Source organism: Berghia stephanieae, chromosome 10 (assembly GCF_034508935.2).
Source record: "Berghia stephanieae isolate SIO BIC M18660-M18661 chromosome 10, UCSD_Bste_1.3, whole genome shotgun sequence".
Taxonomy (NCBI): domain Eukaryota; kingdom Metazoa; phylum Mollusca; class Gastropoda; order Nudibranchia; family Aeolidiidae; genus Berghia; species Berghia stephanieae.
In genome coordinates, this window is record NC_088369.1 from 7,121,415 (window position 1) to 7,136,102 (window position 14,688).

At 36.2% G+C, this 14,688-nt stretch overlaps 1 protein-coding gene across 1 annotated transcript in view; it reads left to right on the forward strand.

The window, feature by feature from the left end:
• The first annotated feature begins 1,979 nt into the window (after positions 1–1,979).
• The window catches only part of LOC144956152 (EF-hand domain-containing family member C2-like), a 17,135-nt gene continuing 4,426 nt past the window's right edge, over positions 1,980–14,688 (forward strand). The window contains exons 1-11 of the mRNA XM_078886537.1: positions 1,980–2,139; positions 3,099–3,287; positions 3,709–3,859; positions 4,617–4,840; positions 5,591–5,776; positions 6,156–6,326; positions 8,243–8,381; positions 10,093–10,401; positions 10,927–11,123; positions 12,776–12,952; positions 14,055–14,209. Coding sequence (XP_078742663.1) covers positions 2,098–2,139; positions 3,099–3,287; positions 3,709–3,859; positions 4,617–4,840; positions 5,591–5,776; positions 6,156–6,326; positions 8,243–8,381; positions 10,093–10,401; positions 10,927–11,123; positions 12,776–12,952; positions 14,055–14,209 — 1,940 coding nt within the window. The 5' untranslated portion in view covers positions 1,980–2,097. The remainder of the gene's footprint in view (positions 2,140–3,098; positions 3,288–3,708; positions 3,860–4,616; positions 4,841–5,590; positions 5,777–6,155; positions 6,327–8,242; positions 8,382–10,092; positions 10,402–10,926; positions 11,124–12,775; positions 12,953–14,054; positions 14,210–14,688) is intronic.

Below are 14,688 nucleotides of genomic sequence, written 5' to 3' on the forward strand. Positions count from 1 at the left end.
TGTCTCAGGCTCAAAGCGCTTTACAGTGATATAAAACAAAACAAATTACAGTAAGACAAGTCGTGTAGATGGAAAAATGATACGAATTAAATTCATCAACAAAACATGATAATAGTATAGCAACTTACGACGATAAAACTTGAAGCGAGATTTGAAAGTGAAAGTTGTCAACGAATCCGAGCATCTCACGTGCGATTGGAGAGAGTTCCAAAACTATTTATTTTGTGTGTCACTCCTGCTTTAATCTCACTCCGCTTTTGTGTACATTCTTTGTGCCAAATGCCTTTCTCTACTCCCCCCTATAAACACACACACACACACACACACACACACACACACACACACACACACACACAAATATACAACAACACTTCTGAACTTTCTTTACAAAAATGATTGTTCTCGCTGGTCTTGATTGAAAAATCGGGTCAAATCATATTTTCAATAAAATAAAGCTGTTGGTTCATTTTGTGTGAATATATCAATCAATAATGGTCGCTCTATGTCTTCTTCTTCTTCTTCTTCTTCTTCTTCTTCTTCTTCTTCTTCTTCTTCTTCTTCTTCTTCTTCTTCTTCTTTCTTCTTCTTCTTCTTCTTCTTCTCTCTTCTTCTTCTTCTTCTTCTTCTTCTTCTTCTTCTTCTTCTTCTTCTTCTTCTTCTTCTTCTTCTTCTTCTTCTTCTTCTTCTTTTCTTCTTCTTCTTCTTTTTCTTCTTCTTCTTCTTCTTCTCTTCTTCTTCTTCTTCTTCTTCTTCTTCTTCTTCTCTTCTTCTTTCTTCTTCTTCTTTCTTCTTCTTCTTCTTCTTCTTTCTCTTCTTCTTCTTCTTCTTCTTCTTCTTCTTCTTCTTCTTCTTCTTCTTCTTCTTCTTCTTCTTCTTCTTCTTCTTCTTTTCTTCTTTTCTTCTTCTTCTTCTCTTCTTCTCTTCTTCTTTCTTCTTCTTCTTCTTCTTCTTCTTCTTCTTCTTTCTTCTTCTTCTTCTTCTTCTTCTCTTCTTCTTCTTCTTCTTCTTCTTCTTCTTCTTCTTCTTCTTCTTCTTCTTCTTTCTTCTTCTTCTTCTTCTTTCTTCTTCTTCTTCTTCTTCTTCTTCTTCTTCTTCTTCTTCTTCTTCTTCTTCTTCTTCTTCTTCTTCTTCTTCTTCTTCTCTTCTTCTTCTTCTTCTTCTTCTTCTTCTTCTTCTTCTTTCTTCTTCTTCTTCTTCTTCTTCTTCTTCTTCTTCTTCTTCTTCTTCTTCTTCTTCTTCTTCTCTTTCTTCTTTCTTCTTCTTTTTTTTATCTTCATATCTTCTCTTTTATTATTATTTTCTATTTATTTTATTATTATTATTATTATTTATTATTTTATTATTATTATTATTATTATTATTATTATTATTTTTATTATTATTATTATTATTATTATTATTATTATTATTATTATTATTATTATTATTATATTATTCATTATCATATCATCATCAATCATCATCATATCATCATATCATCATCATCATCATCATCATCATCATCATCATCATCATCATCATCATTATCATCATCATCATCAACAACAACAAAACAACAACAACATAGTAATAATAACAAGCAATGAAGTGAGTAGAAAAGTGCCAGAAGACAATAGATAAATCTTTGCTACGATGAGGATTTGAACCCACGGGTATCACTTCATTTTTTGTTATTATCAACACGTGGCTTGTCTACTCATTTTTCGTAGTAATAATAATACATAAAAAACATATCTGATGCGAATTGTATTTACAACGAATTCACTCGGTTATGCCCCTTCGTAAGGATATCGACTTCCGTTTTTTGTCATTAAAATAGTTCTTAATTTATAACTATTTTAAAATAAAATACAAATATTATATGAAAAAGAAAAGAATGGAGTAAATATGTAATACTTTAAAACAACGAGAATTGGTTACGACAAAATCTAATCATTAAAATAAATACCGTAGCTAAGTCGGTGCGTATTGATATATTTGTATCACAACCATAGCAACGGCGGAAAACCAAACAATCTGTGTCTTGTTGGTGTCGGTAGGAAAGGTTCTTTCGTTCTACTCTTTCAACTGTCCAACTCAAAGGATTAAAATTTAACAATGGCGTTGCCATTTTTACCAGGCAACTCTTTCCGCAAAGATGTAAGTATATATTTGATATGCCCCGTTGATATAAATGTGGTAAGAGTGAAAATAGAAATGAGATTAAAACTTTACCTCTCACTCCTCAGTTTCAGTCTTTACTTTATACACCATTTCTCGATTATATAGATCATAGAAACTTGATGTTTCTATTCATCCTTAAAATATTCCAGAGCAGCCCTCCTTCCATGCAATTTGAAAACATGATTCAATGTCTAAATGGTGTCAAATCCTTCAAATTAAAATGTTCAAGACTTGATTTTATCCAACGAGACGGAGTAACGTGGTATCTAGGTTTGGCATTTTAGCCAGCTCTACTCTATAAATTTGAGACGAAAAGGATCATCTCGACCTACTTAAGCAATTTCCATCGCCCATGAGTGTCATGCATACATCTCATTTCTGAAAAAAAAATTGTGTATGAATTATATCTCAGTGCCTACTCCCTAATTTGTCCCTTACATACATCTTAATATTTTATTTAAAACATTTTAAATGTAATGATATGATATGATATGATATAAGTCCAGATTTATGTAGGCTTTTACAGCCTTTTATCTGCTCTTGTGCATTCGTGAACGTATTTAATTCAAGTCTCTCAAAACTGGGCATAGTGGAATAGGTGTCTGAATTTAACTTTACAAACAGTATTTTTCTGTTTCACAATGAGCATCAAGACGACACTTGAATGCCTGCAATGAAGGGGCGTCGACAACTGTTGCAGGCAGGCGGTTCCATTTGTCGACTACCCGAACTGAGAAAAAGTTCTGCCTAAGGTTGTAACAGGTTGTTTCATTTTCTAGTTCTAGTTTTGTTATATAGTCCAGCACAATAACCATTTTATAATTTTGAAAATGCACTATACAAATGCCATCTATTATTATTTTATTATTATAACCAAACAAATCTAAAACTTTAACAACGATCTTGGCAATGAAAGAATCTTTCCACTTTTTCAGCTTGGCCAGACAAAATACCACAAATCCCACCATTTTGATCATGCCAACGAGGTTGCTATGATGGTTGGTGCTGAGAAGCCAGGAATTGGTGGCGAACCTTTGTTAGGACAGAAGTACAAACCCAGAAACACAGTTTTCCCAAAGGGCGAAGGAAACAGCTTACCCTCATGGGTTGCTTTTGATAGACAGGTTGGTAATAGATTATTTAAAAAAAAAAAAAGAAAACGATATTTATCATACTACTTATCTAATGCTTAAGATTGAGGTATAGGAAGAAGAGGAGGCAGATGTAGAGGAGGGACAGAAGAGAAAAAGAAGAAGAAGAAGAAGAAGAAGAAGAAGAAGAAGAAGAAGAAGAAGAAGAAGAAGAAGAAGAAGAAGAAGAAGGGTTATGAATTTTGTTAACTGTTTGCGATATTGTGCAGATGATAAGAGTTTTCCTCCATTTTGTCTGTCATCAGGACGTATCTTAGAGAGACCTGAAGTAAAAAAATGTACATTTTCCCTATAATTAATTCCACATTTTCTGTGTATCACTTTACAACGTTTTTAATTATCATAATACATAGATTTATATTTTTTCCTTTTGTTTATCTTCACATTTACTCAGGTCTTGAGTTTTGATGCATATTTCCAAGAGGCTGTGCACGAGAAACGAGAGGAACAATTCCGTGTTAGACACTGTAAGGTTTATTTCTATTTGGAAGATGATTCCATACAAGTATTGGAGCCAAGACTAAAGAATGCTGGAATTCCACAGGGTTAGTGACCATTGAAATATTGACGTTGTCAACAACTCCAATTTTGCACTTTAGCTTGCAATTTGAAAGAAAGGAAATATGCCTCATTTACAAGTGGAATTTACTTTGCAAATTCTTGGACACTTAAAAAATGTTACAGTTGGATTTAAATCATTTTATTTTATGAGAATAACCATACTTTCTACCCGAGATTAAATTATTCAATGTATAATGACATCCTCAGAAATTGATTTTTCTGTTTTATATAAATGGAAATGCCTAAGATTGTCTAATCATGAAAATATGCGAGGCTCATTCAATTTTTGGAATTTCAGTTGAGTTGATTTTTGTAATGAGCCAATGTTTAGTTTGATTCTCCTCTCTATTTTACTATTTAAAACTTTGCTAGGATAGAATAAAGGGTCATTTGGTGTCTAGTGTGAATGATTATTAGAGGAAAGCATTTGTCAGCGATTGTGTACCTTTGTTGTGCCCAACACAGTGGCTACAGTAATGAGGACAACTCATGTGTTAACATTATTTATAAGGGCTTGATGGTTTCCATGGGTCAACAAAACTCACAATTACACAACTCATAGAGAAAAAAAAAAAAAAAGCCATAACACTGAGATATCAATCTTGTATTCATGTGCCCTTTTAATTATTACTCATTTACTGATTAAGGGACTGAAGCAGGGACCAAATGCAATCACTCTGTATATAATCCAAACATTACAACAAACAATTATTTTTAAAATGTTACTTTTTCTCAAATCAGGCACATTGATTCGCCGCCACAGAATCCCCCGTCCTCCTCCAAATGAAGATGAGTTTTACACAGCAGAGGATTTCAACATCGGGTCAGAAATAAACCTTTACTCCAAAGTCTTCAAGATTACAGACTGTGACCAATTTACACAAAACTTTATGCGTAAGATGGGAACCAATGTACAGAGGCCATCGAACCAACCCAATGATCCTTACATGAATTACAGAAAAGCTGTAAGTACAAGGATGAAACGGGCAGTTTATTGTTTCTTTTCTGTTCAGTTCGAATAACCCCCAAGGGGTCAAAAGCTTAATGTATAGATAGAGAGTCTGAGTAACTTGTGAATCCAATTTCAATTTAGCCCCTCTAATGACTCTGTGTTGATTGGTCGTCTGTGTTAGATTTGGTTGAAAGGGTTTTGGGACAGGCATCCTGCCCAAAGGGTAAAAAACAATGATTATGTAATGATTGTTTTCATACTACAGAGACCTGGGTAATCTTTGGTTTCATGGAAGATGTAACTATTTTATTTATTTTATTTTTGTATGTCATAATTCAGTTTACAATTATTCCATATTTATTACTAAGTACCATTTTGCTTTACAGGATGAAAACTGAATTTTAGTTTTTACACAGAAAACGATTTGCATCCAACTCGATTCCAATTAGACTTTAAAAAAGTAGTTTCAGTTACGTAATTGTTAACTTTTACCTTTTTAAATGAAGCATTGTGAAGTGTGTTGAAAATGATAAACCCGTGTAAAATTGATGAATAGATGTTTACACTTATTTCTGTTTTTTTGGTTTCCTCCATGTTGGTGATTGATAATGGTTTTGAATGCTGTTAAAAATAAGTTTTGAGAAAACTTGTAACCATATTGAGATTTTTTTTTATGCATAACTGATATGAAAAACAACTCTCTGATTCTTTATGAAGATTGTTTAAATCTAAATGACATTTTCTTTTCCCCCCCGATTTCCAGATGGATGAATCTATGCAACCCCTTCGCCCTTACGAGAAGTACGATACACTACGCCAGTTCTTGGACCATGATCGTCACGTGTTGAGATTCTACTGCCACTGGGATGACTCTGAGAACATGTTTGGTGACCAGAGGCAGATGGTGATGCATTACTATCTGTCCGATGACACCATTGAGATTAGAGAGGTGTGTAAAATTTCTTAGGCCTAAATGTTTCCAACTCCTCACTTCACCTCATTCTCGCATTATGTCAGTATGAGCAAGAAGCTGAAAATAAAGTTTGATATCAAATTTATTAGAGCCATAAACTTCAGATTAGATTTTTTTTTGGTAGTTAGAGCATACACATGATTCTCAGAAAGAGCATTTTGGCTTAAATCAAATTTATCTATCAGTATCCATCTCATCCTTGCTTAATATCAGCTTGAGGTGGTCAATCACATTGAGGCCAACGCACTAGATGTCAAAACAAAGTTGTTCACCAAATGATTTTTAATAAAAGCCAATTCATAGTGATATGTGTGTTCCTTTGTTTTTAGCTTTTTATTTTATTTTGTAATTTTAGATCATTCCTGCCAATGCTGGTAGAGATGCCGTACCCGTCTTCCTCAAACGTGGCCGACTCCCCAAGAACGTAGAGGCTCTTGACCAACCTGGTGTTGTCACAGATAGAACAGTCCTCAACGTATTTGGTCCTACCGGCGCTGGAGGACGATACATTCTCGACAGTCTCAAGGTAAATGAACATCTAAGCGAAAAAGTATCTTATGCAGGTCTGATAAATGAACAAGTTTATGAGCTTGAGTTTACATTGTTGTAATGGACAATATTGTTATGCATTGGTTTGAGACTATTTCCATTATAACAATGAGCCCATAACAACTTGGGTTATCAGACTTGCAAAAAAAGTATACAGCTGTCATAAGATCATTGCATGTTGATTTGAAGTCAAGATAAAGTTATATCAATATTTTCATAAACAAAAATTAATATAACAGCTTCAAAAAAGAACAAAATACCAAACACGGAACGTTTCGGGCTCAAAACCCTTCTTCAGCCCACAACAAAAAAACAATAAAGACACAAATAGATTACTAAATTCCAGATAGATGACAGACGTCTATCTGGAAGTTAGTAATGTATTTATGTCTTTATTGTTTTTTTTGTTGTTGGCTGAAGAAGGATTTTGAGCCCAAAATGTTCTGTGTTTGGTATTTTGTTCTTTTTTGAAGCTGTTATATTCATTTTTGTTTATTGCTTTTTACAGTCCACAGCTTCTAGCAGCCTAGTATCACTTGGATTAATATTTTCAATGGGGACTTAAGCACGTAATTCTAATTGGATTACCTTTTCTTGCTATGTTGACTCAAGATAAATTATTTTTATTCATTATTCAATCCCATGACCGGATGGTCGTCGTGGGGATTTGCGTGAAGCAGAAGTTACAGTCTTCCTCCATGCCTGCCTGTTGCTAGCCCTATGTAGCAGCTCCGGAACCGACATCTCTGTCCATTCTTATATATTGTCCAGCCACATCTTCCTTTGGCGCCCTATTCTGCGCTGGCCTTCGACTGTGCACTCTAGGACTGTCCTGCTCAGGCTATCGTGTTGAGTATGGTGTTCAAACCAAGACAGTTTTCTGCACTTCACAGTCACTAGAAGATAAATACATCATCTAATTTTACAGTGATGACAATTTAATCAATTGTACTAAGCTTCATTTAGGAAAAAACCACATCTTTTTACATATATGTGACCTTCCATCTCAAAGCGACATTATGTCGGGATAAACTTGATGTGGAAAATTGTATAACGTATACCGACAAATATGAAACTTGGGATTTTCTTCCATTCGTTATGGTGGAGATTAAATATATTTTCTTGTATTGCGCAAGACCTCAAGTTCGCATTTGTCATTATTTTATTCTTAAATTCACTTATCCGAGTCTGTTTCATCCCAACATAATACCATTTTGAGATGATGGGTCACATTTGTGATAGGCCTTAGCTAGGAACTGTCAGTTGTTTTGTTACTATCTATAATATTGGGTGGTGGAGGTTGGGATGGGGATCGTGGTGAATAATTTAATTAGAGCAGAAGCGTCTGACTGAACGACAGATGAACAAGTTTCTAATTTGGGTGGATTATGCTTTTTCTGACCACTCTGTTCATCCAGTTGTGATTGGGTAGCTAGATCTCAGGTTGAGATTGGCTACCTTGATCTCTTAGATCTGATTGAAATCAGATTATGAAACTTGATAGTCATTGTCTGATGCTAACCATGGATGTGCCTCATCAAAAGTAATTACATGAAGTTTGAACTAAATACGAAATCCCTCACCGCATGGTTAGAGAAAGACGCCAGTGAATATCTAAAAATGTTAATTTTTATCAGGTCTCAAAAAGACGCCAGTGAATATCTAAAAATGTTAATTTTTATCAGGTCTCAAAAAGACGCCAGTGAATATCTAAAAATGTTAATTTTTATCTGGTCTCAAAATCTTAATTCAGAGATTTATTTTTTAACCTTAAGCCAATTGTCTTTGTCTTTTTTAATTTTCTGACACGCTTAGTTATTTTGGACCCAAAAATACATTAATCAATTTTTCTAATGCAATTAAAGGTTAAAACTATTCATCTTTTTTCCCTAGACGGGAGCCAAAGACACAGAGTTCTACACAGATGAAGATCTTTCTGTCGGGTGTGTCATCAGTGTGTGGGGACGTAAATTTGTCCTCTGTGATTGTGACGACTTCACCAAGGAATACTACAAAACTAAATACGGCATCGGTAAGGAAAGATTCTGAAAATGGTTTTTGTTTTGGTCAAGACCATCTCTGTGTGCGACTATGTGGTCTAGTGGTATGACAATTGCTTTTGGACTGGAAGGTTCTGGGTTCGAGTCTCGCATAGTTGAGTCCTTGGAAAAGGCTCTTCACTCACATTCTCTAAATATACTCAGTTGTAAAATGAGTACCAGGTCATTAAAAGCATTGTTCTGTCTGAAAAAAAAAAAGTAATATCACTTAACAGAAGTCATGTCTTGTCCTCCATGTTAAGTGTTTCTGTTGGCCTGGGACCCCTTATAAAGCGCTTTGAGACTTTGAGTGGATATTGTGCTTTATAAAAACTCTCATTTTTAAAATTCCCTGTCATCCTTCTGTCATATGATATAATAAATGATAGGAAATGGGTGGGATGAGCAACAAATAATATCTGAGTTTTTATTTCTGCACATGTACTGCTTTCTTATTTCTTATTATTAATATTATGCAGTTCTCATTTTTAATGTGACGTCTACAAAACTTACCAAACTTTAAACATTTGATATTTTTTTCCTTAATCATTTAATATCATAATGTATCAACACGGACACCAGTTCTATGATAGCGCGACTTTGAGGTCTTGTGGTATGACAATCACCTCTAAAGATCTAGTTTGAGTCCTGCTCTGTGTACCGCATAGTTGGAAAAGGCTTTACAAAAGACTAGCATCCTATCCAAAGGGTAGCAAGTAATTGATATTCTCTGTTTCACTCTATAGAAACTGGGATAAACTCCTGCTTAGTCGGCCTTATGGATCTGAAGGACTACTCATTAATAACACATAAAAACTTTACCCTAGTCTCATATTTTTAAGAATAAAACTCTGTAGATACAAATTTTCGACTCCTTTCTGAGAACTTTATAAAGAACTGAACAAGTGTGTATGAAAGGTGCCAGACAAAGCAAGAAAGAAAAATACAAGAAAAAAACCATCCCAAAACAATCAGTCGACCTCAATTGGAGTCGATTTTTTTTAATGTTTTTTTTTTCTTGTATTTTTCTTTCTTGCTATGTCTGGCACCTTTCATACACACTTGTTCAGTTCGTTATCTTGCTCCTTAATTTCTTAATTTGAGAACTTTATAAATATTTTTTAATTCAATAAAACTTCTTCAAAACGAATTTCTGGTGCCAGAGCTAAAGGAGTTAAAAGCATGATTTTCACTTATCATAGACAGGCTGGTGGATTTTAAAGACAATTATAATGTCTACTGTGTTATTACCCCTGAAAACTATGAATTTTTCATTTTTCAAGTAGGCAGGTCTTTAATAACGTTTTGAGGCAGTATATCACATAATATTATTTACTTAATGTTTTAGTGGAAACAATTCATAGTTGAGCACAATTTGTGTGGCTATGTGGTCTAGTGGTATGACACTCGCTTTCAGATTGGAAGATCCTGGGTTCGATCCTCGCTCGGCGCATAGTTGAGTCCTTGGAAAAGGCTCTTTACTCACATTCTCTCACCATACTCAGGTGTAAAATATCGCCTAACAGACTTCATGTCTCGTCCTTCATGTTAAGTGTTGCTGTTGGCCAGGGACCCCTTGTAAAGCGCTTTGAGCACATTTAGTGGATATTGCGCTATATAAAAGCTCAGTTTAATTCGTCACATGGTAATGTTTTGTGAACTCTACCAATTTGAAATTAATCGACATTCTTCTCTTTATTTCAGAATCCATGAACCCAGTGACCTTTAGTCAAGACCAGTTCTGTGAAGTTTCAAGAGAGATGCCACCATACAACGGCTTTGGGAGTGAGGAGGATTCTCTATGCTCTTGCAAAGGTCTTCTCCCCAAACCGCCCAAGCGTGACTTCATCAAGTTTATGCAATGTGACCGTCGCGGCCTGGACAGCAATGTCCTCAGGTTCCTCGCCCGTCTCGACACCAAGAAACCCATTGACATGGATCGTCGATTCATCATCTCTTACTTCCTGTCTGACGACACCATCTTGGTCTTTGAACCTCCTGTCAGGAATTCTGGTAAATTTTGTTGTTGTTTGTATGAGAATCAGAAAAAAAAAGACAGAGCAAGAGCTTGTATTGGTGATGGAATAGCAGTTATGAAAATAAGTGCCTGCAAAAATTAAAAACTCGACCTCCCCCCCCCCTCCTCCCAAAAAAAAAAAGTAAGGACTTAAAAAAATAAATAGACAATCTAACTTATAAGTTGGGGGTCCCAATAGCTCAATTGGTAGAGCACTCGCTTCACACGCAAAGGGACCGAGATTGATCCTGGGTGCAGTTGAGGTTTTTTCTGACCCCCCTGTCCACCCAGCAGTGAATGGGTAGCTGAGTCTGTTAGATTTGGCGGAAAGTACTTTGCGATAGACTAACGTTCTATCTAAAGGATAGCAAGCAATTGCTATTGTCCATTTCACGCTATAGAAACCGGGATAAACTCCGGCTCCACTGGCCCAATGACTAAGAAGGACTACTTTAACTTAAAAGATAATTCAATTTGTGTTTCAAAATCAATCTGTTTATATGATTTTTTTTTCTCCATAGGAATCATTGGAGGCAAATTCTTGGAGCGCAGCCGTGTGAAACTTCCCAACCAAGAACGTTACAGCACCAAGCTGTCCGAGTACTACGCTGCAAATGATCTGTTCATCGGGGCCTGCGTAGTCTTCAACAATTTCAAATTCATCCTCCTGGATGCAGACGAATATGCCTACCGGTTTATGGAGCAAAATCCTGGCATGGTATGAATATACATTATTTGTCACTCGGTACTTATTCATGAAACAGAGTGTTTAATTTATAATGCAACCCATTAGATGATCTATAATGAACGCATACCATGTTTGAATCGAAAAAGAAAAATCGTGGTGCACATTTTAAACATTTTTATTGATTTTCCCGATTCTACATGGGTTGCAACATAAAGTGACCATCCTGTACATTAAAAACAATGAATAAGCATTCAAGATATCAATTTCAATAATGAGTTACTGGTAAAAATAAACACGAGAAAAAACAAAACAAACAAACAAACAAAAAAGGAGAAATAAAAACCCCGAACAAGACTGGAATTGATGTTTCCATCAGGTAAAATGGTTGAACTAAATGCAGAAAATTGATTTAGATTTATTGAATACAGTACAAAATATTGAAGTTCTGATAGCTTTCCTCGTAAGTGAAGCTACCGGAGTGCAGTTTACATTTTTTTCTGACCCCCTTGTCCACCCAGCAGTAGTAGTAGTAGTTTCGTATGGCTACAACTCCACGTTGTTTCGCTTCACCCAATCCGCGAAAGCACTGTCCGCCTCATGAACCATTTAGTAGCCGCCTGGGGGTGCTGTTGCGGGGCAGTGATTGTGTACTTGGGTCTGTTAGATCTGGCAGAAAATACTTTGCTATAGACAGCTATCCTATCCAAAGGGTAGCAAGCAACTGGTATTATCTGTTTCAAGGTTATAGATACCGGAATGATCTCTTGATCCAAACATTTATGGCTCTGAAGGATTACCTTTAAAAAAGAAAAAAAATTATAACTGACTGACATTAGGGGCCTTTCACTACTGACATAAAGGGCCTTTTACTATTGACATAAAGGGCCTTTCACTACTGACATTAGGGGCCTTTCACTACTGACATAAGGGGCCTTTCACTACTGACATAAAGGGCCTTTCACTACTGACATAAGGGGCCTTTCACTACTGACATAAAGGGCCTTTCACTACTGACATAAGGGGCCTTTTGCTTCCTAATCAGCTGATAGGGACGTTATATTAAAATACTTTTTAAAAGGCTCATAAAGAAAAATGTTGTAAACTCAAAAATTTTTTTTAAATCTAATTTTGAACATGTGGTTCTGAAAATTAACATTTTGACATCTAGCCCTGACATGATACCAAATTGAGGAGGGGTGGGGGGATGGTGTGATTACACATTTTCAATTTTCAGCATCAAAAAGTCTATAAATGCATAGAGAAATAGAGATTCACCCCAAATACCGGAGCATACTCAATGTCTCAATCGTTTCTATGTTACATGTGTGTGTTGAGAATATTGACTATTTAGCTTAAATGCTGGCCAACTAACTATGCGATGTTTGTGTGTGTTAATAAACCCGTGACCTCAAGAAGTCGGGGAGAAGTGGCTCTAGATAGACTAGAATTGAAGCGACTTTTTTTGGAGTCGTAGATAGCTCATACAGTAGAGTCACGATCTCCCCGGCCAGGTGGAGTTGTCGTACCAGTAAGGTTGCAGATTCGAGCCCCCATCACTGCTGCGAAGTTTGTATTCTCCATTGTCTTCTGGCACTTTCCTACTCACTTCATTTCTTGTTAATGAGAAATAGATTGATGTAATATACCTTCTGGAATACAATCATTTGTTCTGTGGATTTCAGTTCCCCAAATGTGATATCAACCAAGTCCTTGCCAGAGTGGGTGCCAAACTTGGCAAGAGCAAGGAAGACATCCGATCATTCTTCACCAAGGCTGACCCGTCAGGTTCGGGTTGTATGAGCTACGAGAAATTCAGGGACATGTTGCTGGGTATTGAACCTTCATTGTGTGAGCAAGAGGTACGTTTGACTTAGTGTTGAAGTAGAAGAAGATGAAGAAGAAGAAGAAGAAGTAGAAGAAGAAGAAGAAGAAGAAGAAGAAGAAGAAGAAGAAGAAGAAGAAGAAGAAGAAGAAGAAGAAGAAGAAGAAGAAGAAGAGAGGAGGAGGAGGAGAGGAGGAGGAGGAGGAGAGGAGGAGGAGGAGGAGGAGGAGGAGGAGGAGAAGAAGAAGAAGAAGAAGAAGTAGAAAGAGGAGGAGGAGGACATGATGCCTGTTAGGCGATCTTACAATTTTTTTTGACAGAGACAACGCTGTTGACTCATTTTACACCTGAGTACGGTGAGAGAATGTGCGTAAAAATAGCCTTTTTCAAGGACTCAACTATGTGCCAATCAAGGCTCGAACCCAGGAACCTTCTGATCCAAAACTGAGTGTCATACCACAAGACCACATAGCTGCACAATATACAAAATGCAGCAAAACCTTTTATCATATCTTCCAGGTTTTGAATCTTGTCATAATTTGTTTTTAAGTAAACTTTGGTGTAACATATACAAATATGCAACACTTGTATAGCGCATAACCTACATGCTTCACAGTTACAAGCATGACAATCTACATAGCACCAACACACACACACGCACGCACGCACACAGATACACACAAACACACACACACACACACACACACACTTTCAATAACAAATATTTAGATAAAATAAAATAAAATAAATAAATAAAATTCCCTTTAGTCATCCCATAGGGGAAATTTGTCTCAAGGGTCTATTCAAGGGAAGACTGAAATAATCCAGGCGTCGGCCTCAATACAGCACTGCAAACTGAGCTAGGGTAAGGTGACTTGCTCAAGCCACACAGCGCAGCGGGTATTCGAACTCGGTGCATTTCGGATACCAAGCAAACACTGTACTGCTGAGCCACGCTGTCCTATGATGACGACAATGATAATATTTTAAAATCATAAGCTTAGCTTTTTACACTTATAATTTATGTAATTATGAACTATTCTCAACGTCTTCAGTCGTCTATAATAATTGTTAGTTTTCTCTTTACAAAGATTCTAAATATCATAAACCACCTCCCTTTTATACCGTCTTGTCCACAGATAATCACTGTCGCCCGCCAGTTCTCCGACAATCCAAGTGACATGGTATTGGATGTTGACAAATTGACGGCCATTATCCAAGAAGAGCTGAGAAAGAGAAATTTCGAAGGCTTTGGAAACTTGCTCAACTCTCTCAGAAGTTTAGATAAACAATGGTAAGACATTTCAAAGCGATACCAAACTGTTAGAAACTGTGGACAAAAAACCCCCCAAAAAACGTAAATAACAAAAGAAAGGGAATAAAATAGCTTCTAAAAAGAACAAACTATCAAACACCAAATGTTTTGGGCTCAAAACTCAACTTCAGCCAATAACAAAATCAATTAAAATTTTTTTTTAAAATAGAGCTTTTATATAGAGCGATATCCACTAAACGTGCTCAAAGCGCTTTACAAGGGGTCCCTGGCCAACAGCAACACTTAATATGGAGGATGGAACATGATGCCTGTTAGGCGATATTGCAATTTTTTTCGGACAGAGGCAATGCTGTTAACGGCCAGGTGGTTCATTTTTACACCTGAGTACGGTGGGAGAATATGAGTAAAGTACTTAACTATGCGCCGAGCGAGGCTCGAACCCAGGACCTTCTGATTAAAAAATGAGTGTGATACCACTAGACTACATAGCCGCTTCG